Below are 23848 nucleotides of genomic sequence, written 5' to 3' on the forward strand. Positions count from 1 at the left end.
GCGGGCCAAAAAAAGCAGTGTATACCCTCCCTTTTTACCAAAAATCCATACACCAAAATTTCTCGGGAAAACACTTTTTCTTATTAATTGGTGCGTAGGAAAATCCAAATTAATTCGCGACTTTTTCGATCAGGACTTCTTATCAAAAGTTGTAGACTAGAAACCAATTTCGAAAAAAAATTCAAAGGGCTGTAACTTTTGAACTAGTAGCCCAAACTTGGAACTGTTTCAAATTATGGATTCTACGCCACATTCTATTAAGAATATTTTTTTTTCCGGTCGATCTGAGACAATTTTTTTTTTCGGAGCTCAAAAGAGGCAGTGTAAACCTTCCTTTTTACCAAAAATCGACTGCACCAAAATTTCGGGGATACACTTTTTCTTATTAATTTGGGTGCGTAGAATCCAAAATTAATTCGTACTTTTTCGATCAGACGTCTTAATCAAAAAGTTGTAGACTGAAACCAATTTCGAAAAAAAATTCAAAAGGCTTGTACTTTTGAAACTAGTATGCCCAATTTGGAACTGATTTGAAATTATGGATTCTAAGGCCAACATTCTATAAGAAAATTTTTTTCCGGGTCGATCTGAGACAATTTCTTTTTTTCGGAGCCTCCAAAAAGAGGCAGTTGTATACCTTCCGTTTTTACCCAAAAAATCGACCTGCACCAAAAATTTCTGGGAAAACACTTTCTTCTTATTAATTTGGTGCGTAGAATACAAATTAATTCGTTACTTTTTCGATCAAGACTTCTTAATCAAAAGTTGTTAGACTAAAAACCAATTTCGAAAAAAAAATTCAAAGGGCTGTAAACTTTTGAACTAGTAGCCCAATCTTAGGAACGTGTTTCAAATTATGGATTCTACAGGCCCACATTCTATAGAAAAATCTTTTTTTCCGGGTCGATATTGAAGACAATTTTTTTTTCGGAGCTCAAAAAGAGGCAGTTGTATAACCTTTCCTTTTTTACCAAAAAATCGACCTGCACCAAAATTCTGGGGGAAAACACTTTTTCTTATTAATTTGGGTTGCGTTAGATCCAAAGTTAATGGTTCGTACTTTTCGATGCAACTTTAATCAAAAGTTGATAGACTAGAAACCAATTTCGAAAAAAAAAATTCAAAGGGCTGTAACTTCTGAACTAGTAGCCCAATCTTGGAACTGTTTCAAATTATGGATTCTACAGGCCACATTCTATAAGAAAATTTTTTTTCCGGGTCGATCTGAGACAATTTTTTTTTTCGGAGCTCAAACGGAGGCAGTGTATAACCTTCCTTTTTTTTACCAAAAATCGACTACACCAAAATTTCTCAGGAAAACACCTTTTCTTATTAATTTGGGTGCGTAGAATCCAAATTAATTCGTACTTTTTCGATCAGACTTCTTAATCAAAAGTTGTAGACTAGAAATCAATTTCGAAAGAAAATTCAAAGGGCTGTAACTTTTGAACTAGTAGCCCAATCTTGGAACTGTTTGAAATTATGGATTCTACAGGATACATTCTATAAGAAAATTTTTTTTCCGGGTCAATCTGAGACAATTTTTTTTTCGGGGCTCAAAAAAAGGCAGTGTATAACCTCCCTTTTTTACCAAAAATCCACTACACCAAAATTTCTCGGGAAAACACTTTTTCTTATTAATTTGGTTGCGTAGAATCCAAATTAATTCGTACTTTTTCGATCAGACTTCTTAATCAAAAGTTGTAGACTAGAAACCAATTTCGAAAAAAAATTCAAAGGGCTGTAACTTTTGAACTAGTAGCCCAATCTTGGAACTGTTTCAAATTATGGATTCTACAGGCCACATTCTATAAGAAAATTTTTTTTCCGGGTCGATCTGAGACAATTTTTTTTTCGGAGCTCAAAAAGAGGCAGTGTATAACCTTCTTTTTTTACCAAAAATCGACTGCACCAAAATTTCTGGGGAAAACACTTTTTCTTATTAATTTGGGTGCGTAGAATCCAAATTAATTCGTACTTTTTCGATCAGACTTCTTAATCAAAAGTTGTAGACTAGAAACCAATTTCGAAAAAAAATTCAAAGGGCTGTAACTTTTGAACTAGTAGCCCAATCTTGGAACTGTTTGAAATTATGGATTCTACAGGCCACATTCTATAAGAAAATTTTTTTTCCGGGTCGATCTGAGACAATTTTTTTTTCGGGGCTCAAAAAGAGGCAGTGTATAACCTTCCTTTTTTTACCAAAAATCGACTGTACCAAAATTTCTCGGGAAAACGCTTTTTCTTATTAAGTAGAATCGAATGTTGTAATCAGTTTTTGACAAATTTACAAAATTTAAACGAATTATCAGCATTTAGGTACTAGAAAATCCTGAAGCCGTTTTTGTAGTTTTTTCGAATTTTTTCTTCATTAGAGACTATAATTTCTATCAGAAAGTATAGATAAAAACGAAGAAAATGATACCAAATAGAACTCCCTACGATAAATCTCTGAGGGACAATTTTCATTTGACAAAAAGTTTTTCTGAAATCTCTCGAAAATACGTATAAGCCATCAAAATATGTGAAACAGTGTTATCAAGGAAACGATTTCCTAGGAAATAAGAGGGTAACCAAAAACTGATATGCATTGATAAATATTCCTTAATTTATGATAATGTTGATTGAGATTTCAGAAAAAACCTCACATTAAAAGCACATTCCCGGACTACAATTCTTGTTGCGTCCGGGAATGCATTACTTCGATGATAGAATTATTGGAAGAAATCGTTGACCTCCGAGATCGCTGTTAGATTCAGTTTCTTTTGAGTTATTTGAAAAATGTTATTTATTGATACTGATTACACACTCTTGAAGAACTGCGAAGTACATAGCAATCTAGATAAGGGTATATTTCAATTTTAAATGTCATTAAATAAGACTAATGCAGTTTTATACTTTCTTCACTAGAGAGAAAAATCACATTTTCTTCACCCTTTTTAGAAACGAAAGTATAGTATCGTAGTTTAAAAAAAAAGAATTGAATGGCAGAGGAAATCAAAGCAAGGACTTTTCCAAACAAACCGACGCTCCACCGCTTTCATTTGTTAGCCACCCTGTTTGTCCACCCTAGAATTGCAGTGGAAGTCTCTTTTGAATTTTCAAAAATTATTTTCAGATTGGTGATTTTCATGTTCAAAAATCGCACTCCTATTTGGGGGTGCGTGGCAAGAATTTTTACAAAATCGGAAAGGGCATATCCCAAAACCTTTCCAAACACAAGTCTTTGTAACTCTCATGGTTGCTGAGAAAAAAATTACAGAAGAAATGCAAATTTTTTTCCGCCTTTTTGAGGGTGGCTCTCAAACGAAACGCGTTGGAACCTCGGTTTATTTGGAAAAGGTGCTTGGTTTGATCCCCTCTACAGCCCAATTTGTTTACATACTTATATGCAACACCCTGGATAAGGAGATTATTAGAACTGTATGCTAATGGAAAGTCCTACACACCGAAGTTTTCCTAATCGAATGCACCTACTTCGGCATTAAACAATTACCTACATATAGTTCAGGTACCAGAGCGTGTAGTTTAATTTAAAGATTGTCTCGTAGTTTTCAACTTTTGTTATTTTACGTTTTACACTGTAAAGCATAAAATACGATATTTGGCAACACATTTCTTTGCTAGTTTTGAAATGCGTAAAAAAAGAAACATATACTAGGTTAAAATCAATACGCGCCCTCATCACATATTTTTAGAAAAAAAACACAATGGACACCCACTCGAAAATTGTAGGTGCGAGCGGGATATCCTTTATCAAACAGTCCAGACATTCATTATTATCGACTGGCAAGCTGCATTTCGTTATCTAACTGTAATTTTGTTAATCTAGATTGTTTGGTTTCCAGTTTCAATGAGAAATCTTCAGAAAATATTAGTTAAATTTAGAAAAAATTAAGGTGCCATATTCGCAAAAAAGGACCTTTCCATCAATCTACGTGTACCCATATTTCATTGTGTATTTTAGAGGGTGGATAAGCGCTGAGTAGTGGTAAACCAAAACCCCGTAAGGCATTGGCCTGTGTAACAAAATCATAAAAACTACATTTTGTTTCCTGGGTCAACGTCGTAGGGGGATATTTTAGTGTTGAAAAATGGGAAAACAACCAAATTCATTCTTCCACGATTTAAACACACCAATATCATTTGCACATCGAAATATCCTCTAAGATTAATTACGGCCCAAAAAATTCCCAAAACGCATCGGTGGTTATATTATAAGTACTAAAAAACCGTACAACTTGACCCAATGTACCCGTTGGCAACTATTTTTAAAGAACGTTATTAACAATCCTACCTTTTTTGTTGCCAATGATGCTACAGCCACAAACTTTTTTAGTTTGATTCACGAGAACAGCACATTTTTCAAACAAACACCCGCAAATCATTTCAATAACACCGGTACTAACACAAACTGCTTTTCAAAGCGTTCCCACTTCGTCTCATTTAGGTACATATTTCTATCCTTGTCAAAAAACCAATCACAAGCGATACAAAACCAATTCGTCGCATTTATCTGAACACGTGTTCATCGTTTTGCATTCTTATCTCTATTCAGGTGTTCAAATTAATCGTAATTCGAATATAAATGTTTGGAATAAATTTTCTCAACTATGTCTCATTGATTTACAAAAGTTGTCGTATTTTTATGGGATTAAGCTCGGGGTTGAGGATGTGAGGGCTGCAATTGTGACATCACTGTGCGTATATCAAAATTCACAGTGGGCATTTTACGTCAATAGTTTCGTTTAAAAAAGCTAATAACTGGATTCCAACCTCCTATAAATACCGCATAACTTTGAAACTAACCAATGTATATATTAATATCCAGGGTGTTCATTTCAAAACGAACCACTCACCACCCCCGGTTGTAATTTATAATTTTATTAAAAAAGAATTTCGAAAGTACGACAATTTAGATAGCTAGGAGGGGGCTTGATGCGAACCCCTAAAATTATAACCCGTGAACCATTCATTGCACGAAAATACCTGCAGGTGCTGGAACTATCGTGCTAAATAAAATATTTTTTATTTGAACCGATGCGGCCTCCGAAACAGGGGGAGGTGGCGGTTTTCGCGACCATATGCCATTTTTTTTAAGCTTAATACCATAAACAGAATTAATTTAGCTACGTTTGTTTCTAAGATACAGCGTGAAAACGAAAAGTTCGACTTTTTGAGACGTTGTAACATAGAAAAAAGAGACACACTGTCTATTTTAGATATTTTTATGTAAAATCCAGCGGTGTAGTCAAAAACATATTTTGGACCACCGTTTTTGAGATTTGGTTTTTACATGCAACACCCTGTATATCTAAACGTCAATTTTTTGCATTATTTTCCTGATTGCATCCTATGTATATTTTTTTATTTTACCCATGAACCAAAACTAAAAACTTTATTTTCTACGGTTTTTTAATAGTAGGCTATGGATTCACAGAGATTTTGTTTTGTTTATTGCGTCCATGGTCTGATGGTAGAAGCATGTAAATTTCAAAATTCTGTAAATTCAAAAATGTATGTTATAGTATAATATATACCTAATCATATAAAAAAATATAGGTTATGATACACCAATGTAATCTAGAAAAAGAATGCAAAAAATTGACGTTAAAATATACAGTATTATAACGATAAGTCATTTTTACGTAATTTTTTTGTATTGTTTGTAATGTATATTATTCTGTTTTAGCTACATGGTTTGTCTAGCTTTTATTTATTTGAAATTTTAAACTGTTTTTATAATTCTTTTTATATATGCATTGTCCTAATTTATTATCTACTATAGTTACTGACGTGTTAAGACCTATTTATGGTATACAGGCAAATAAAGGTGATGACTTCTTTTAGAAAGTATGGCATTCAAAAATCATCAAAACTAAAATGTCACATATCGTCACGTCAGTGTAGCTAATTTACAACGACAAGGGGAATAAAATAGGAAGAGGGAAATAATTAATTAATAAAAAACAGAACAAATACACAAAAAGGTATGTAAAAAAATTATGCATGGAGTATTGTTTTTTATTTTTATTTTCAAAAACGTCGCCCCTCCCTTTATTTTTTACATTTACAGTATTGGCTAAATTACCGCCACCGCCACCCGTACTGCCTTCAATTTGGACACCTTATTAAACATTTATAATCCGCAGATGGCAATCTTAGGGTAATATTTTATCAATTTTCAGGACGATTTAGTACAATCCCAAGTAAAATCCCAGATGCAGAGCGTTACATTTAAAAAATACCAACTTTAGGTCGAATCTCAGAAACGGTGGGCCAACATTGTTTTTTGAGCACGCCATTGGATTCTACGTGAAAATCTCTAAAACAGACAGGACCTTTTTTCAATCTTGCATGGGATGTATGATAACGTCTCAAAAAGTAAAACTTTTCGTTTTCGCCCTGTATCTTAGAAACAAATGTATAGCTATAAAATTTTCTCAAAATAGTAGCACAGGGTCGCGAAGCCTGCAAGTCTCTATGTTTAAGAACAGCTGAGATTCACTGTAGTCACAACCAAAATAGGACACACTGTACATACAAGTAAGTTCGTATTAGAAAGACTGAAGGCCTGTGGCTTATTATACCTACAGAGCTGCTCTTTGGCTCAAGTTGTAGGTAATTTTATCTTCTTTAAAAGAAAGTGGAAGGCTATTTTCCGTGTATCCGGTAATTCTCAAGATAATTTACACAAAATTGAAAAAAGTTAAAAAAATCTAGGTTTTTCGACCACAACTCTGCTAGCACAAGCTATTGGAAGTTGAAAACTTGGTTTTATGCTACTCTCATGTATCCTAATAAAATTACCAAAGAAAATAAACCCCTATGAGAATGAGTCCTAGCCAACAGAATAAAAATCAGATGTTCTTTATTTTTTCTGATGTTTGCCATTTTTGTTGTCTCATTTTACTGGCTTATTTTTTATTATCAGTAGTTTTCAAGCAAACCTTAACAATTATGGCCCAAATTATTGATCTGGAATGTTTTACAGATGAAAATCATATAAAAGAAACAGTAACAAATTTTGTCGTAGGGTTTTCTAACTAAAAAGCACGACACCTATAGAAATTCTGTTGCGAATTTTACAAAGTGTATGAATAATGAATATGTATAGAATAAACTTATTTTTGGCATTATTACGAAGCCACCATATTACGGTGGCTTCGATTATTACGAATATTTACGAATCGGAAAAAGCCTGAAACACGTCGATTTTTATTTTTTCTTTGTAATTTTCTTAATTCGCCAATTTAATATGTATGTATGAATATATAAGCCCCCTCTAGCCTCCCTTCTGAATTTTACACACTCCTTTGAACACTTTAAATAAAAAAAAATTTCGTGGGGCACATTGTTTGAAAGGGATTTAATTCTCTGTTTAGTAAAGTATACAGGGTGAGGTTTTTTAACATTCACTATGGGGATCTCATAAACCTTAAGACATACAAATTTATGCATAATGTTATGCTAATTAATTGTCCCATTCAAAGTTTCTTGTAGATCTACAAATAGCGAAGTTATGCCAAAAAACCGAAAAACCGTTTCTCAGCTTTCTGATGGTGCTAAAATATTTTTTTATCACTTTGGGTTCCTTTAAAAAGCCCATGGAAGGTTATTACTTCCTTTAAGTTTGTAATCAGCGCCCATACCATACAGAAGAGTGAGTTACCTTCGTCAAGGTTTGTGGAATCTCTTCTCCGATTTTTACAACTTCCCCTAGCACTGTTCTTTACAACACACATACAAAAATCGTCAAATAATGGACATAACGGTTTTTACAATAAACATTTTCACATCAAAATATCATAATGGTACATTGGGAAACTCGATTCATAAAAGACACCCGTACTTTACACAGAAGTAGAAGAGTAGGTACTTACGTTTAGCTGCATGATGATCTTATTGTACGCCCAGTGCCATCTCTGCTGCGCCGTTACCTGAGGTCTTGCCGGTTTCACCTCGATATCCTCCTTTAAGTAATCGTGTTTACTATCCAATTCCTCATCCTCAAGAGGAATCTCGGCATCTTCGTGCTCCTCGTACTCGAGAGGAACGGGAGAGCGCCTAACGGACGCGCGACGCGGTGCCCCTTGCTGGTAAGGATCGATCGAGTTCTTTCGCTGCTGGCTATAAACGTCTTCGCCAGTTTTCAGCAAGGACAGGGCGTCGCCCGAGGTGCGTCTGATCGGGGACGACGCTCTGTACGGGTCGACGGAGGGCCTTCTCGTGCTAATAGGAACGTACGGTTCTAGCGGGCGTTGCTGAAGTGACGGATGGAAGGGATCGACGACAGTAATTTGAGAGGAGCCTCTACGCAGACTACCGTCGTCGTCAGTTATGTGTATCACAGATGCAGGGGAGTCTCTATTTATTGCTTTCGTGTAATCGGCCGAAATATCGTGGATATCTTCCTCGATGTAACTTTCAATCGAGTCCTGTTGCTCTAAGTACGGCTCTTCGGTTATCTTCTCTGGATACTCAATTTCTAGCCGATTGTTTATATTAAAACTAATATCGTCGTCTATGGATTCCTGGTACTGGAGGTAATTGGATTCTATTGTATCTTGCTGTACTAAGTAGCCTCTAGAAGTGCCATTTTTAAAAGGTAGTGTGCTATTTGGTTCTGTTATAGTTACATCTGGTACTGTAGTATTTGTACTGGTTATTGTTGATATTGCTTTGACTGGTTCTGTTTGGTCCCTGCAGTATTGCACGTTGACACTGGTTGTTATAATGGGAATATCCACGGAATCTGGCGATACCATGGAGGTTGTGCTGTTGACGACAATTTCGGGTGTCGTGTACGTATCGGGAATTTGCGGTACACGACGTGGCTGTTGCATCGAACTACTAACCGAAGACACAGCCGTTTCGAATGAATCTTTGAGTTCATCATCGCGAGACTCTAAGCTATCCGTATTTTGCTGAACAAGGGGACTTTTAACGCGACCGCGCAGTAACTTTCGTTTAGTGTCTTTTGGTTTTATTTCGTAATAGTCTTCCGCGGGGTAATCGCGTTCATCTTGAGCACTAAAATAATACTCTTCGGTAGATTGCTGATACGCGCCAAACGTATCGTTTTGACTAACTGTAACGGCTACACTAGTTCTACTATAATCACTATCAATGGCAGAAGTTACGTTTAGTTCTTCCTGCTGATGAGCAGTAAGATTATCTATACTTTGATATGCGTAATTGTAATCCTCATTATAAACCTCCCTAGCGCTTATTGCACCTTGTCGAATGTATGCGTTATCGTAAACGTCCTCATTCGAATAATCTGCGTAATCCGCGGAATTTGTACGCTTCATTAAATTATTCCTTTTACTCTTGGCACTGCGGTGATTAAGATTTGGTTGAGGAAGCCTACGTCCGGGAGTCGGAGGTAAACTCTTCGTGTTCGCCGCTATACGAGCTAACACTTTAGGTGTTTTTGTAGGAGTTGGAGGTAAACTAGCTCCTCTGTGAGAAGTATTTTCAGGGGTACAATAACCATCGTATGCTTCGGTATCGTTAACTGAACTCTGTCTACTGGCGCTACGTTTGTTTGGTATTTGTGGCATACGTCGACGCGTTTTCGGCGTCGGCGAACTTAAGTAACCATCACTACTTTGATATATTTCTTGAGCTATGATTGAGGATCGTTTTTTGTTTAAATAATTTTGAACGACCGGTACCGCAGGTAACCTTTTGGATGTGCCTTTCTTCGTATATCCCCCGGAGTCCCACTGCCTATCCTCCTGATCTTGACCGTATCTATCGTCTTGGGATATATACGACGACGCATCGTAGTACTCGTCGTAGCTTTGGTTAAAGGATTGCGAACTGAAATTGAAAAATGAGATTAGTTTATCGATTTTACTAGTACATATAGCTTGGTGCCCTAATTTAAAACTTGCAGCCCTTACTGAACCAATTTCTGGGAATGTACAACAAATTATCGAACTGTATTTACTGGGGAGTAGGGAATGCTTTACTGGAGAGTAGGGAATGCAATACCGGGATCGCGGGATCCCGAAATACCGGGATTAGTCCCGCACATAAGTGGAGCGGAATCCCGCGGGATTTGCGGGACTGAGTAATTTGTCGACGACGACTCTGTTTGCTTTGTTAATGAAACGCATAACGGAGAAATTATGTTTAAAATAATTGTTAAACTTAAAACGTTAAAAATGAACGATGATTTTTGAGGCATTTTAGAAAAGTTCACCTTTTGTGCTTTATAGGTGAAGTTTTTTTGAGTTCTAAGTTAGGCTGAAGGTTCTTTTTTGTTGAATATTGTGATAATTAGCGATTTATTTTAATACAGAACTTAACCGCACAAAATTGTTATTTGCCAATTTATTTAAAATTTTGCGGGATCCCGCAAATACCGGGATTGAGATTTTGCTGCGGGATTGCATTCCCTATTAGAAACCAATTTCGAAAGAATATTCAAAGGGCTGTAACTTTTGAACTAGTAGCCCAATCTTCGAACTGTTTGAAATTATGGATTCTCCAGGGCATATTCTATAAGAAATTTTTTTTTCCCGGTCGATCTGAGACAATTTTTTTTCGGGGCTCAAAAATAGCAGTGTATAACCTTCCTTTTTTACCAAAAATCGACTACACCAAAATTTCTCGGGAAAACACTTTTTCTTATTAATTTTGGGACGTAGAATCCAAAACAATTCGTACTTTCTCGATCAGACTTCTCACTCAAAAGTTATACACTAGAAACCAATTTCGAAAGAAAATGCAAAGGGCTGTAACTTTTGAACTAGTAGCCCAATCTTAGAACTGTTTGAAATTATGGATTCTCCAGGGTATATTCTATAAGAAAATTTTTTTTCCCGGTCGATCTGAGACAATTTTTTTTTCGGGGCTAAAAAAAAGGCAGTGTATAACCTTCCTTTTTTACCAAAAATCGACTACACCAAAATTTCTCGGGAAAACACTTTTTTTTATTAATTTTGGGGCGTAGAATCCAAAACAATTCGTACTTTTTCGATTAGACTTCTCAATCAAAAGTTATAGACTAGAAACTAGGGAATGCAATACCGGGATCGCGGGATCCCGAAACACCGGGATCCCGCAGCATTTTTGCGGGATTAATCCCGCACATAAATGGAGCGGGATCCCGCCGGATTTGCGGGACTGAGTAATTTGTCGACGACGACTCTGTTTGCTTTGTTAATGAAACGCATAACGGAGAAATTATGTTTAAAATAATTGTTAAACTTAAAACGTTAAAAATGAACGATGATTTTTGAGGCATTTTAGAAAAGTTCACCTTTTGTGCTTTATAGGTGAAGTTTTTTTGAGTTCTAAGTTAGGCTGAAGGTTCTTTTTTGTTGAATATTGTGATAATTAGCGATTTATTTTAATACAGAACTTAACCGCACAAAATTGTTATTTGCCAATTTATTTAAAATTTTGCGGGATCCCGCAAACACCGGGATCCCGCGGGATTAACATCTAACGATCCCGCAAATACCGGGATTGAGATTTTGCTGCGGGATTGCATTCCCTACTGGGGAGTATATTTCTTTTTATAGTCTTCCATCTCATCCCCTTCGCGTCGGGAGACAACAAAACCTCGAGTTAAAATCTAATACTTTTTCCCTTGTATAATAAGTAACTATTATATGCTTTTCGTGTTACTCTGCTGTTCGGGTTGGAGACAAATCCAACAAATAAAAAAACGTGAAAATCGGTCCAGCCGTTCTTGAGTTACCAGTAGTGTATCATACACGACTTTGTTTCATATACAGGGTGTAGCATTGGTTTACGCACCATAGGTATTTCAAAGATAATTTTTATTATATATGTCTCCCCTAGTTATTTTACAGCAAAATTGTAAATAAATTTGGTGGATTGTCAAATTCTGCGTTTATTCATTCGTGTGTAATTTTTTGTTGTGGGAAGTTAAGGAAATAATAAATTAGCATTTTTGTAAAAATCAGTCGTGCTGTGAAATTACTGAAACAAAAATTAGATTTTTACGCAAATGCTAAATTCTAATTCCCTTAATTACTCAGATTTCCCGATTTGAAAAATAATAAATGAGGACATGAGCAGACGTAGAATTTTTCAAACTAGCAATGGAATCCCTATGGTGCGTAAACCGTTTCTACACCATGTATAAAGATGCAAACATAAGATACAATTTTCAATACCAACTGTCAAAACTAATAAACTAATAAACAAGATATTATCCAAATAAAGTCAGGGCCTACCGGACATTTTAAAAACTAATTTCATTTAGCCAACTACGGAATAATTATTATAATTTTTTGCTCGAAAACGGTCGCAAATACGAAAAAATTAAAAGAGAAAAAAAGGTTGCTAAACAGACCAGAAAATTCTTCTTTCACAATCATCCAGTAGCGCGCCAAAAAAAAAAGATTATGGCTAGAAAAAGAAATATGAGCCCTAAAAAAACAACATCCTGTAGATTCTCACTATCATTGACATATCCAATCATGTAAACCCTTCAGCGTAACTAGAGTTTCAAAGTAAAATATCTCAAAAACTGCTGGATATATACAGAAAAAATTAAAAAATCTTGTCCTGTAGATCGGTAACGAAGCGTGTGCGGACCTATGTTTATATATTATTATATTAAATAATACTCTCAATTTTTATAATTAACGAATACCACATAGGAGAATATGGATTATAATCAATTTCAATTTTCTATGTTTATAATATGAACTATTAGTCATAAAATAAGCCAAACAATTAGCCCCTACCGTATTTACATTATATTTAGGACCACCTTGTATAATCTGCTACTAAATCCGAATGCAGTCAAATACTAAGAAATACACGACTATAAAGCCATTCTCAGGCTTTTTTCACATTTTCAGATCCGCCTACTTCATAAAATGACCTAGCAAACTCTGGAAAAGGTCGTATAAACTCCTCGACAGTTTTTTAAGAGATCTAAAGGGCTTCTGAAGGGTTACTAAAATTCCCTTGAATAATAGAAGTTTTTTAACCGAATCTTAGAGACCTCTAAGCAAACTGTAAGACATTCTAAGGTTTTCTGTACTAGTGAATACGGCTTAGAGGCTATCGAGTTTTTAAAAAGCTTTACCAAATCTTTAGGTGCAATTTGAAGAGATTTCTACTCTCTAACTAGAGCTTTCTAAACCCTTTTACATCTTAAAAGGTCTAGAAATGGCCTAAAGTGTCATTGGAAAGCACTCAAGAGTCAAGAGGCTCTGGAAAGCGTAAAAAGGGCATTCTAAACGATACTTATGTACGTCACAGTTTTCAATGCTATATTTTAATAAGAACGTTCTAATAGGCTCAAATAAGAGTAATATTCTTCCGGAAAAAAGTCTTGAGAACATAAACAGCTGTAGAAAGCGATCTAAGTGAGATTTCATAGCATTCATAGGCGTTTTAGAGCAAATGAAGCTGTTGTAGGTTCTTATCTGGTCTTTTTTCTACAATGTCCTAAAAATTTGTTTATTGTTTATTTGTTTGGACTGTATGGTACAGAATGAAAGCATTCCAATTATATGGCACTGGGATCTAAACACTTCTAGAGGTTTTTGGGCATGCTTTAGCTCTTGAAAGCTCTTGAAATTGCTCTAGAAACCGCAAAGGCCATAGGTATTCTAAACACTTTCTTTAGTGTACGTCATAAACAGATTTCTCTACAATAACGATACAGGGGAAGAAATATGGTTTCAATAGGAAGAGGCTTCGCCTCATTTTGGAATTGAGGTATGAGAATATCTGAATCTGAATATTAATCCAGTTAAATTGTATTTTTACCAGGAAAGTTGTAGGGTAGTTTTGATTTGTTTGATTCTGTATGTTTTTTGGGGGGCTGAATCCGAATCTGAGGTTTGCTAACAAAATTTCGTAACGAAACATGAAAAAAATACAAAAAAAGTTGAAAATGATACTTTTTTGGCAGTTTTGTGCTTACAACTCGAAAACTATCAAATTTTCGAAAATAACCTTCCTATTCAAAATGAAAATACATAAAATTTCCTACAGATTCCACTATTTAGTTTTTTCCCTCGATGAACCGTTCAGTTGAAAATTGGCGTATTTTGGCTCTCCACAAAACATAGTTTTTTTCGCACTAAAACCCTAAATTAAGGGTTGCCAATAAGTAAATTCCTTGCATTTACCTACTATTATTTGAATTTTATATGTAAGGGTGATTTTTTCTCATTTACATAATGTTCAAGGTGTTTGTTGTAGTCCAGAATTGTATGAAAAGTTAATTTCTAACGAAAAACAGTATATGATATTATTATATTACTTATAATATAATATAATACTTATACGGTGCTATCTAAAACTATTCCCACTCTCTTCCGAACCAGATAAAGAAATCCCAAGACCCTACCGTAGCATGTTTGGATAATTACTGTTGAATTTGTGGTGTGTGGTCATTATTAATTAAAAAAATTAAAATGGCAAAAGGGGTAGGTATATTGATTTCCTATTCAACGACTATATCCCTCTTGCCCCGGTGTTCTGAAGAATCATGTACTCCTAGGAGTGGGGTAACGCAGTTGCCCCAGCTTCAATTTGTCTGTTAACAACTGAATCAGATTTATTTCTTTTCTATTTACATATTGTTAACGAGCGACAAAAAGCGAGTTCACGATTTTGGACTGTCCGTCCGTCCATCTGTGTAACTTTGTTCGCTTTGTGTACATGATAATTCGCAAACTTATTTGTGAAGGAGTGGGAGAGTTTTTACCAGACGGAACAGTTATAAAATTTTTTGAGGAGACCGGTAGACAATGAAAAGTACGGATTTATATTTGCACAGAATAATAATAAAATCATAATAAAAGATTGCGGATACAGCCGAAATACGCCAATTCTCAACTGGCGCTTGAGCTCGAACGGTTCATCGAGGAAAAAAACTAAATAGTGGAATCTGTAGGAAACTTTATGTAGGTACTTTCATTTTGAATAGGAAGGTTATTTTCGAAAAGTTGATAGTTTTCAAGTTGTTTTCAATGTTGCGTCATGAAATTTTGTTGGCAAACCTCAGATTCCGATTCAGCACCCCAAAAAATAGAATCAAAGAAATCAAAACTACCCCACAACTTTCCCGCTAGATGCCCATTTGAGCACAAATTGCCTGTATTATATTTAATGGCCAGGTAGGTATCCCGATATGACGCCGCGCCGTTTGACTTTTTCGTGGGGTTAGGTAGGTATGTCAAAAATGTAGTAATTTAATAAGTTTCCTCAAAACGCTTAAAATTTTGTTCGGGGAATTCTTTAGATCAATCATTAGATGATTAAGAAATAACCAACGAAACCATACCTTTGTTTCTATTGGTTATTTCTTAATTATCTGGTGAACTAATGTTAATGATTGTGTAGACCCACCATAAGACGTTGCCATTCACTGACTTATTTAAAAATTAAGGCAATAATAAAAACAAAAGAAGGTCTTTGGCACAAATCTAGATTTGTTAGTGCGCAAAACGGCTCAATTAATAAAGCACCTTACATTTAGATAAAGTCATACTTACTTGGCTTGAACGTAGGATACAATGTGACTATTTTTATCTTTGGAACAGAAACTTGAGGAATATAAGCTGGATTCATCGTACAGTGTAGGTTGCCGTTCTAAACTGGGCCGCCTTCCCGCTGAAAAAAGATGAATTAGTAAGTATCTGAGATTTGAGCTTTTTTCAGAAGCATGCATCGAATTGACCAAGATACCTAGTGATAACCTTGCAAATTTTATGGCGTGTATAGTATCTAATGTTCAGCATGTATATGACTCATGTTTTGGTCTGTAGATGATCTAGAGCGCATTTGGACAAATGTGACATCCACACAAAATTCAATATAAACCGTGAGTCAACCTGTCAAGCAGTAAATTAAAAATGACACGAGGCAATCAAAGAGAAAAAGATCGAACCCGCAACCAAAAAAAGAAGCAGGATGTGAAAAAAGGCAATGAAAACGACTCGCTTGAAAAACGAAAACAAAAAGATGCAGACGCAATGAGAGAGAAGCAAAAACAATCGGAAGCCAAAAAATTAAAAAATTGACTTACTTTTACTTTTTCGCGGAGACGACGTTACATAGTAAGAATCTTCAATGTAATCTACATCTTGGTTTTGTTTACTGTAGTTGTAGTTGTTGCACCCGGCCCATGTATTCTCGCTGAAATACACAAATAGCTTTAACTTTCCAATTATGACAAAGAAGTCTTAATAAAGTGTGCAAAATTCTGCGACTCTTACCTATGTTTTTCATGGTCTCCAGTAAATTTTCGTCGTCTGTGTAACGAAAAAGGTATTTAATTTTCTTTTATATAGTAGTTTGGGGGACGAATAAAAGGATACACTAACATTTGATATGGCATCTAAATGATTGGACTGGAGTGATCAAAAAGCGGATTCAAGCTACTAGGAAAGGTACAGTTATCTACTTGCTGACTGAGTTGTGATGAAAGATCATGTGTCGAGCAGAATTAAGTTGTGCATTACATATGTGCTATTGATACCACTTCTGACAATGGAACTAATTTTGTGGGAGCAGACAACCTTTTCAAGAAGTTAGATTGGAACAAAATTGAAAAGGAAACTCGAGCTATACCTTTTGATTGAGAAGTCTAATCGAAGAAGTACGAATTGTTTTGGATTCTGCGCCCCAAAATTAATAAGAACAAGTGTTTTCCCGAGAAATTTTGGTGTAGTCGATTTTTGGTAAAAAAGGAAGGTATATACTGCCTTTTTTTTGAGCCGCGAAGAAAAAATTGTCTCAGATCGACCGGGGAAAAAAACTTTCTTATAGAATGTGGCCTGTAGAATCCATAATTTCAAACAGTTCGAAGATTGGGCTACTAGTTCAAAAGTTACAGCCCTTTGCATTTTCTTTCGAAATTGGTTTCTAGTCTATAACTTTTGATTGAGAAGTCTAATCGAAAAAGTACGAATTGTTTTGGATTCTACGCACCAAAATTAATAAGAAAAAGTGTTTTCCCGAGAAATTTTGGTGTAGTCGATTTTTGGTAAAAAAGGAAGGTTATACACTGCCTTTTTTTGAGCCCCGAAAAAAAAATTGTCTCAGATCGACCCGGAAAAAAAATTTTCTTATAGAATGTGGCCTGTAGAATCCATAATTTCAAACAGTTCCAAGATTGGGCTACTAGTTCAAAAGTTACAGCCCTTTGAATTTTTTTTCGAAATTGGTTTCTAGTCTATAACTTTTGATTGAGAAGTCTGATCGAAAAAGTACGAATTGTTTTGGATTCTACGCACCAGAATTAATAAGAAAAAGTGTTTTCCCGAGAAATTTTGGTGCAGTCGATTTTTGGTAAAAAAGGAAGGTTATACATTGCCTTTTTTTGAGCCCCGAAAAAAAAATTGTCTCAGATCGACCCGGAAAAAAATTTTCTTATAGAATGTGGCCTGTAGAATCCTTAATTTCAAACAGTTCCAAGATTGGGCTACTAGTTCAAAAGTTACAGCCCTTTGAATTTTCTTTCGAAATTGGTTTCTAGTCTATAATTTTTGATTGAGAAGTCTGATCGAAAAAGTACGAATTGTTTTGGATTCTACGCACCAAAATTAATAAGAAAAAGTGTTTTCCCGAGAAATTTTGTTGTAGTCGATTTTTGGTAAAAAAGGAAGGTTATACACTGCCTTTTTTTGAGCCCCGAAAAAAAAATTGTCTCAGATCGACCGGGAAAAAAAATTTTCTTATAGAATGTGCCCTGTAGAATCCATAATTTCAAACAGTTCTAAGGTTGGGCTACTAGTTCAAAAGTTACAGCCCTTTGAATTTTCTTTCGAAATTGGTTTCTAGTCTATAACTTCCGAGGAAACTGGTACAATGAAAATTAGGAATTTAACGTTCAAACTGGATTCTGGTGTGGCGCATTTTGGGAAAGAGTAGACCATTCACTACTTTGTCGGAAGATCTGGATGATCCGACCTTTGACACCATCCTTAAGAGGGGGGGGGGGGCTTAAGAGGGATTGGAGCGCTCAAATTTTCCAGAAAGGCAAGCGATTTTGGAAAACGTTGGAGATCCAGCAATCTCTACAACTCTACAAAGGAGAAAGGCAAAGAAAATTTGAAAGTGGGAACGTTAATACGATTCGGTGATATTATTAGAGATTGAGCCAAACACATCTATTCCTAGGGGCGTGATTTCCTACCTTAAAGTTAATGAAAACATAAGACTTTACGAATAGATCTCATTGTGACATAGTGCAACCTCCCTGCGAATGAGAATCGATGGGCATCCCTTCTAACAGTAACATTTTGATTCGATTTTCATAAAATTTAAGTTCCGCAATGAAGACAAGAGACAATAGAAATTGCACATAGTAAAACCCAACAGTGATTTATACATATTTACCTTGAGTAGTCCTGTTTGTAGTAACTTGGAGGGCGGCTATTGTAAAAAAGAGGGTCGGAATCCATATTGTAATCCTGTTGCTGCATAGAGTTCGTTTGGACAGTTGAAGAGTAGCCATATTCGTCGGTGTTATTGGGAGAGTATCGCTAAAATTTGTTTCATAAGACAAATCCGTGGAAATGTGCTTTCGCGAACATTACCTGATTGGATGAACTGTTATAACGTTGGTAGGTTCCAGGACTAAGGTGTTGCTGGTGCGCGTAGGGAGCCGGCAGATGATGCTGCTGTTGGCCGGGGATGTCGTCCCGTTCGTAGGAATTTTCACGTGAGGTTTCGAGTGAGCGTTGCGGGGTATGCATCTGATGCGCAGCTGTTCGAAACTGCGAAGCGGACGAATTCGGATGTTGACCTACGGGGTAGTTCAAATCAGATGTGTAGTCGCTATCTTCCGAATACCCCGCTGAAATGTCATTTTCAAACTGATTAGAAGTGGATCGTGCTGAAAAAACGACAATAAAAAGTTTTATGGTTTTAATGTTCTTTGGTTTGTAATTTTGAGATCGGTTTCCACTTGGTGTGGTCTTCCTTAAAGTATGGAGTATAGTGTATGTAGTTCTTTATGTAAAAATATTTAAAAAAAAGTAATGTCTATTAGACATTCCTGTAACTTGTCAAAACTCCCAATTATTAAGTGATTTTGATTTTTGTATGTAGATGGCATAATTCGTATTTAGTGCATATTTTTATTTATTCGATAATTTTACGCGTCTCATGTGTAGGTATACAATTTTACTTAGATTGAAAAAGATCATAAATTTTAAATATTTTGTTTTCTCTGTTACACAATTTTAAATAACTCGTTTAATAAAAAATATCGATTCAATTTAATATCTCAGAAACTTTAGATATAAGCAAATGCAGCAAAAGACCTTGAAGACTATAAACACTTCCAACAGCAACAAGTCTAGATGTTGTTATTCATTTAGAAATTGCAAAGACATCTGAAGCTTTAAAGATGTTAGAAACTTCGTTTATAAACGAGTATTGCTTTTTGAAGTTGGGCATGAACCGAAAAGTGACCATTACACAATGGTGTGGTAGTGAAGATAACCTTCACTATTTAAGGTGAATGTTATTTTTGTTCTTTGCCAATACACTTTGAAATTGGTATGTATATAAATTTGAAGGGCAATTTTTTTTTTATTATAATATATCAGTGTCTTTTACCAAAAACTCACTTTAGTAGGTACATTAATATATCTTGAACACATTGACGGATTAAAGCTTAACAGTTAAAAATTACACCACTTTACACTTATCGCTCAATTAAGCTGCTTGCTACCGGCTTTGCATTTTTCATAATTTTCTATTCAAGCTTTATCCGTGGCATTCATGAACAAGTAAACTAAAGTTTGTGAATAAACAGCTTTCCATGTATCTACATTATAATATCAAACAGTTTGAGAAGTTTCGTACTTGATGGTATTAAAAGGATTGAATATCCTTTATCTCAGGTATTTTACTATAGTAACCGTTGAGTGCCTCAGTAGAGATTTCATCTTATAATTATTTTTCTCGTTGATATTATGTGGTAACGTGTATATTTTATTATCGTGCAGATATTGTGCTTCAAGTACATAGTGCATTTACCATTTTTTAATCGAGGAGTGATTCAGAAAAGAGATCTCTCAAAAAAGATCTCGAAAGGCGTCCTTAATCAAGTTTACGTTTAATGTATATTTCTAGTCCGCCAGTTTAGATTAAAACTCGTCCTTTAATCACGTTCAAAATTTTCATGTGCCGATCATCAAATAAAATAGGTACTAAGACGGATGGACAAAACAATCACATAAGGAAAATTTCGAAAAATGCCCCTAAAAACCTTTTGTCATTTGCAATTTGTCTTAATTATGAAATACTTAACAGATAATGAGATTAAGATCAAAATAAGTGATTTTCCTATCGAATTCTAACATGAAAATTATATAAATATAAATGTCAATCCTTCGGTCATACCCTTAAATTAGGTTCAATTATACAGTGTGTCCAAGATAAGAATGCACAGAATGGGGAAATCGGAAACCATAAGAAATACACAGTCGGTTAAATTTACAAAAAAATTGTGTATTTCAAGGCTTAGTAAAATTATGTTTTAAAAATTCCGAAATTCCGATCACTTCCGAAGATGTTCGAAAAAAAAACGAAATTAACCGTATTCGTTTTTATTTTGTTCTGATACTATTTGAAATGATATGAAAAAACAAATAACACTTCTTCATAGGAATTGCTGCTGAAGTTATACAAGATGGCGCTCACAGAGTTTAAAAGCCACGTTTCATCTTTGAGAAACCACCATCAACTTCGTATTTTTATAAGAAGCGGAACAAAAGTACAATTTTTATTACGAAAACATATAAGTAATATAAAAAATATGGAACAATATGGTTCTTTCATTGAATTATTTTAACATTTTGTCAGTACTACAACAAAAAATTTAAGAACAAGCCTTTTCTCTGACTTAAATTATAAACATTTTTTAACATTTTGGTGTAGTTAGGCGTTCACAAAATACGCAACTTTTTATAATTTAACCGACTGTGATTTCCCCATGCTTCGCATTCTTATCTTGAATTGCAAGTTAAAATCTAAAGGGAAATCTTCGAGCTCTTCAGAGTACGGTTTTTAAGGTTTAGTTCGCCGCCTCCGGAAATGTAGTCTCTACTCTTCTCTACTCGCTTCTCCTTCTCGGGCTTCTTCTAGTCTTTTTCAGAGTCGGTAGACGTTTGGAATTCTCTTGGAAATATCTAGAATCTAGATCGTTCGATTCTGGAGTCAGGATGATACTATTATCAAGATGGGTTAAATGTTTTTGACATTTCTAATTGCCAGCTTCAACACCCACGAAAGTCTCCTCTACGAATTTGTTAATCTCTTCGTTAGACTAATTTTCTGAACTAAGATTATTTCTGCAGATGATGGCCCCAATTGCAAATTGTGATAAAATCTCTTGCATTTCACCAAAATTTCACAATGGCTTCACGGATTTCACCTCGGACTTCTCTTTGCATGGATTTCATCAAGATTTTCATAGATTTCCCCAACATGGGTACACCAAATTTTACCTGTGGTTGGCCCCTCGATTTCTGTGAAGAACGTGAGGAGGGGGGGGGGATTTTTTTACACCCATCTAAGGTCTTACTGCTAACACAAACAGTTAGTTACATTGACCTGCAGTTGTTCGCAGGGAGGACAATGAGAGACTGTGGTTGATCTATTGGGCAAGGGCCTAGTCAGAGGGGCTAAATAAAATACACGTGGACGCGGTACACTCCTTATCAAACAGTTATGAGGTATAAGCATCTTAACCCTTCAGCTTAACCCCCCCTCCCTCCGGTGTGTTTAATTGGCGATGATCGGCCAGCCAGACCGAATGCTGCCTTACCATCCCTTATGACCCTCCGTTTCCAATGAACGGTAAGTTTACAGTAGATTTTTCGCATCCTAATAATGAGTTCTGACGAACAATTAGCCCCATTTCATTAGGTACGCCCCTTGTTGAAAATATCAACCCTCTCGGTTATACACTGCCTTTTTTTGAGCCCCGAAAAAAAATTGTCTCAGATCGTCCGGGGAAAAAATTTTTCTTATAGAATGTGCCCTGTAGAATCCATAATTTCAAACAGTTCGAAGATTGGGCTACTAGTTCAAAAGTTACATCCCTTTGAATTTTCTTTCGAAATTGGTTTCTAGTCTATAACTTTTGATTGAGAAGTCTAATCGAAAAAGTACGAATTGTTCTGGATTCTAGGCTCCAAACTTAATAAGAAAAAGTGTTTTCCCGAGAAATTTTGGTGTAGTCAATTTTTGGTAAAAAAGGAAGGTTATACACTGCCTTTTTTTGAGCCTCGAAAAAAAATTGTCTCAGATCGACCGGAAAAAAAAAATTTCTTATAGAATGTGCGCTGTAGAATCCATAATTTCAAACAGTTCGAAGATTGGGCTACTCGTTCCAAAGTTACAGCCCTTTGAATTTTCTTTCGAAATTGGTTTCTAGTCTATAACTTTTGATTGAGAAGTCTAATCGAAAAAGTACGAATTGTTTTGGATTCTACGCTCCAAAATTAATAAGAAAAAGTGTTTTTCCGAGAAATTGTAGTCGATTTTTGGTACAAAAGGAAGGTTATACACTCGCTTCAGGTTTTCCAAATTGTTGGTCAAACTAATTAAGTCCAGACAATTATTACATTGTGTTGTGTTTTCCTATCCTTGTTTCCTTGTTTGGTCCATAATTGTACGAGTGCATAATTCATTTTGGCATCAAGTTGGTAATCGAGACGCTTATTTTCTCTGAATCGTCCGATCGCTCGCTTGCTTGCTCGTCTGTCCGTCCACTTGCTCGCACACCCGATGGCTGCATGTCCAATGATTTAAAAGAGAACGAATGCTCCGATTGTGATGAAATTTTGCAGTTCGTAAATTGGCAAAGTACATCAAAAAATAAGGAAGCCCTTTTTGACATCTCCGTTAGTTGATCTGACCCCATGAATTCCACTGATAGTCTACAAGACCCCACATTGTTGTTTCACGTTGGGGTAAAAAACCCCGAATAGCAGTCGGCAAACGCAACCACCGCGCAGATTATTGCTATTTTAAACGTTTTAGGGGTTGATTTCACTATAAATTTCACTGCAAGTCGATAACATAAACGTGCTTTTCATATACAGACGTTTGCTACGAATGTTTAAAGGCTTAGGGGCTGATTACACCTCGTGAATTCCATTGCAAGTCGATAAAACTTCATATTGTTCTCTCAGATTGGAACAAGGTATTGTATGAATGTGCTCTTCCGATGCTTTGATTTGTTAAATACTTCAAGGGTTGATTTTACTCTTCGAATCCCATTTGAAAGTCGTTAAAACCTCGCATGCTTGTTTTGTAATTTTATGCTCAGAAGGAATGTGCTCTATAGATTCAGACCTTTGCTATGAATTAGTACTTTAGGGGTTGGTTTCACCTCGTAAATCCTATTTCAAGTCCATCACATTGTTACTTTGCGTTGGAATAAGGAGAATTTATACGTGAGTAGGCTTGTTCTCTTCCAATACAAACCGTTGGTGTGGTGGCTTTATTTTAATTGCCACTCAAATGTTACTAAAATATTGAAGAATATCAGCAGTATGGTCAAATGTAAATAAGGCACTTCAACACTACATCTAGGTGGCAAGTTCCTATCAATTATTTATTGCAGGGATGAACTACCCTTGCTACCTTACGAAGTATCGCATATTTATTTTTAAAATAATTTTATTGACTCTATTGTTGATCTGAGATTTCAATATGCCAGACTAAATATTTGCCTTTCCACCCTATAAAGCTTTTTTATTAAAAATAAGCAACAGATATTTGTTTATGAATAACATTATAAGCATTGAACTAATTAACTGCGAAACTGTAACATTGTTCAGGCGCCCACTCGCTGAAATTCTCCTAC

At 35.5% G+C, this 23848-nt stretch overlaps 1 protein-coding gene across 2 annotated transcripts in view; it reads right to left on the reverse strand.

Moving 5' to 3' along the window:
* Positions 1 to 7883: 7883 nt before the first annotated feature.
* The window catches only part of LOC116167227, a gene marked incomplete at its 3' end in the record, with an annotated part of 118169 nt that continues 102204 nt past the window's right edge, over positions 7884 to 23848 (reverse strand). Inside the window, 6 exon segments of one of the 2 annotated variants that reach the window (XM_031482500.1) lie at positions 7884 to 9828; positions 15510 to 15627; positions 16043 to 16152; positions 16233 to 16268; positions 18358 to 18503; positions 18558 to 18856. In XM_031482500.1, the coding sequence (XP_031338360.1) occupies positions 7884 to 9828; positions 15510 to 15627; positions 16043 to 16152; positions 16233 to 16268; positions 18358 to 18503; positions 18558 to 18856 (2654 nt within the window). 2 annotated transcript variants of the gene reach the window in all.

This window comes from Photinus pyralis, unplaced genomic scaffold (genome assembly GCF_008802855.1).
Source record: "Photinus pyralis isolate 1611_PpyrPB1 unplaced genomic scaffold, Ppyr1.3 Ppyr1.4_LG3b, whole genome shotgun sequence".
Taxonomy (NCBI): Eukaryota; Metazoa; Arthropoda; class Insecta; order Coleoptera; family Lampyridae; genus Photinus; species Photinus pyralis.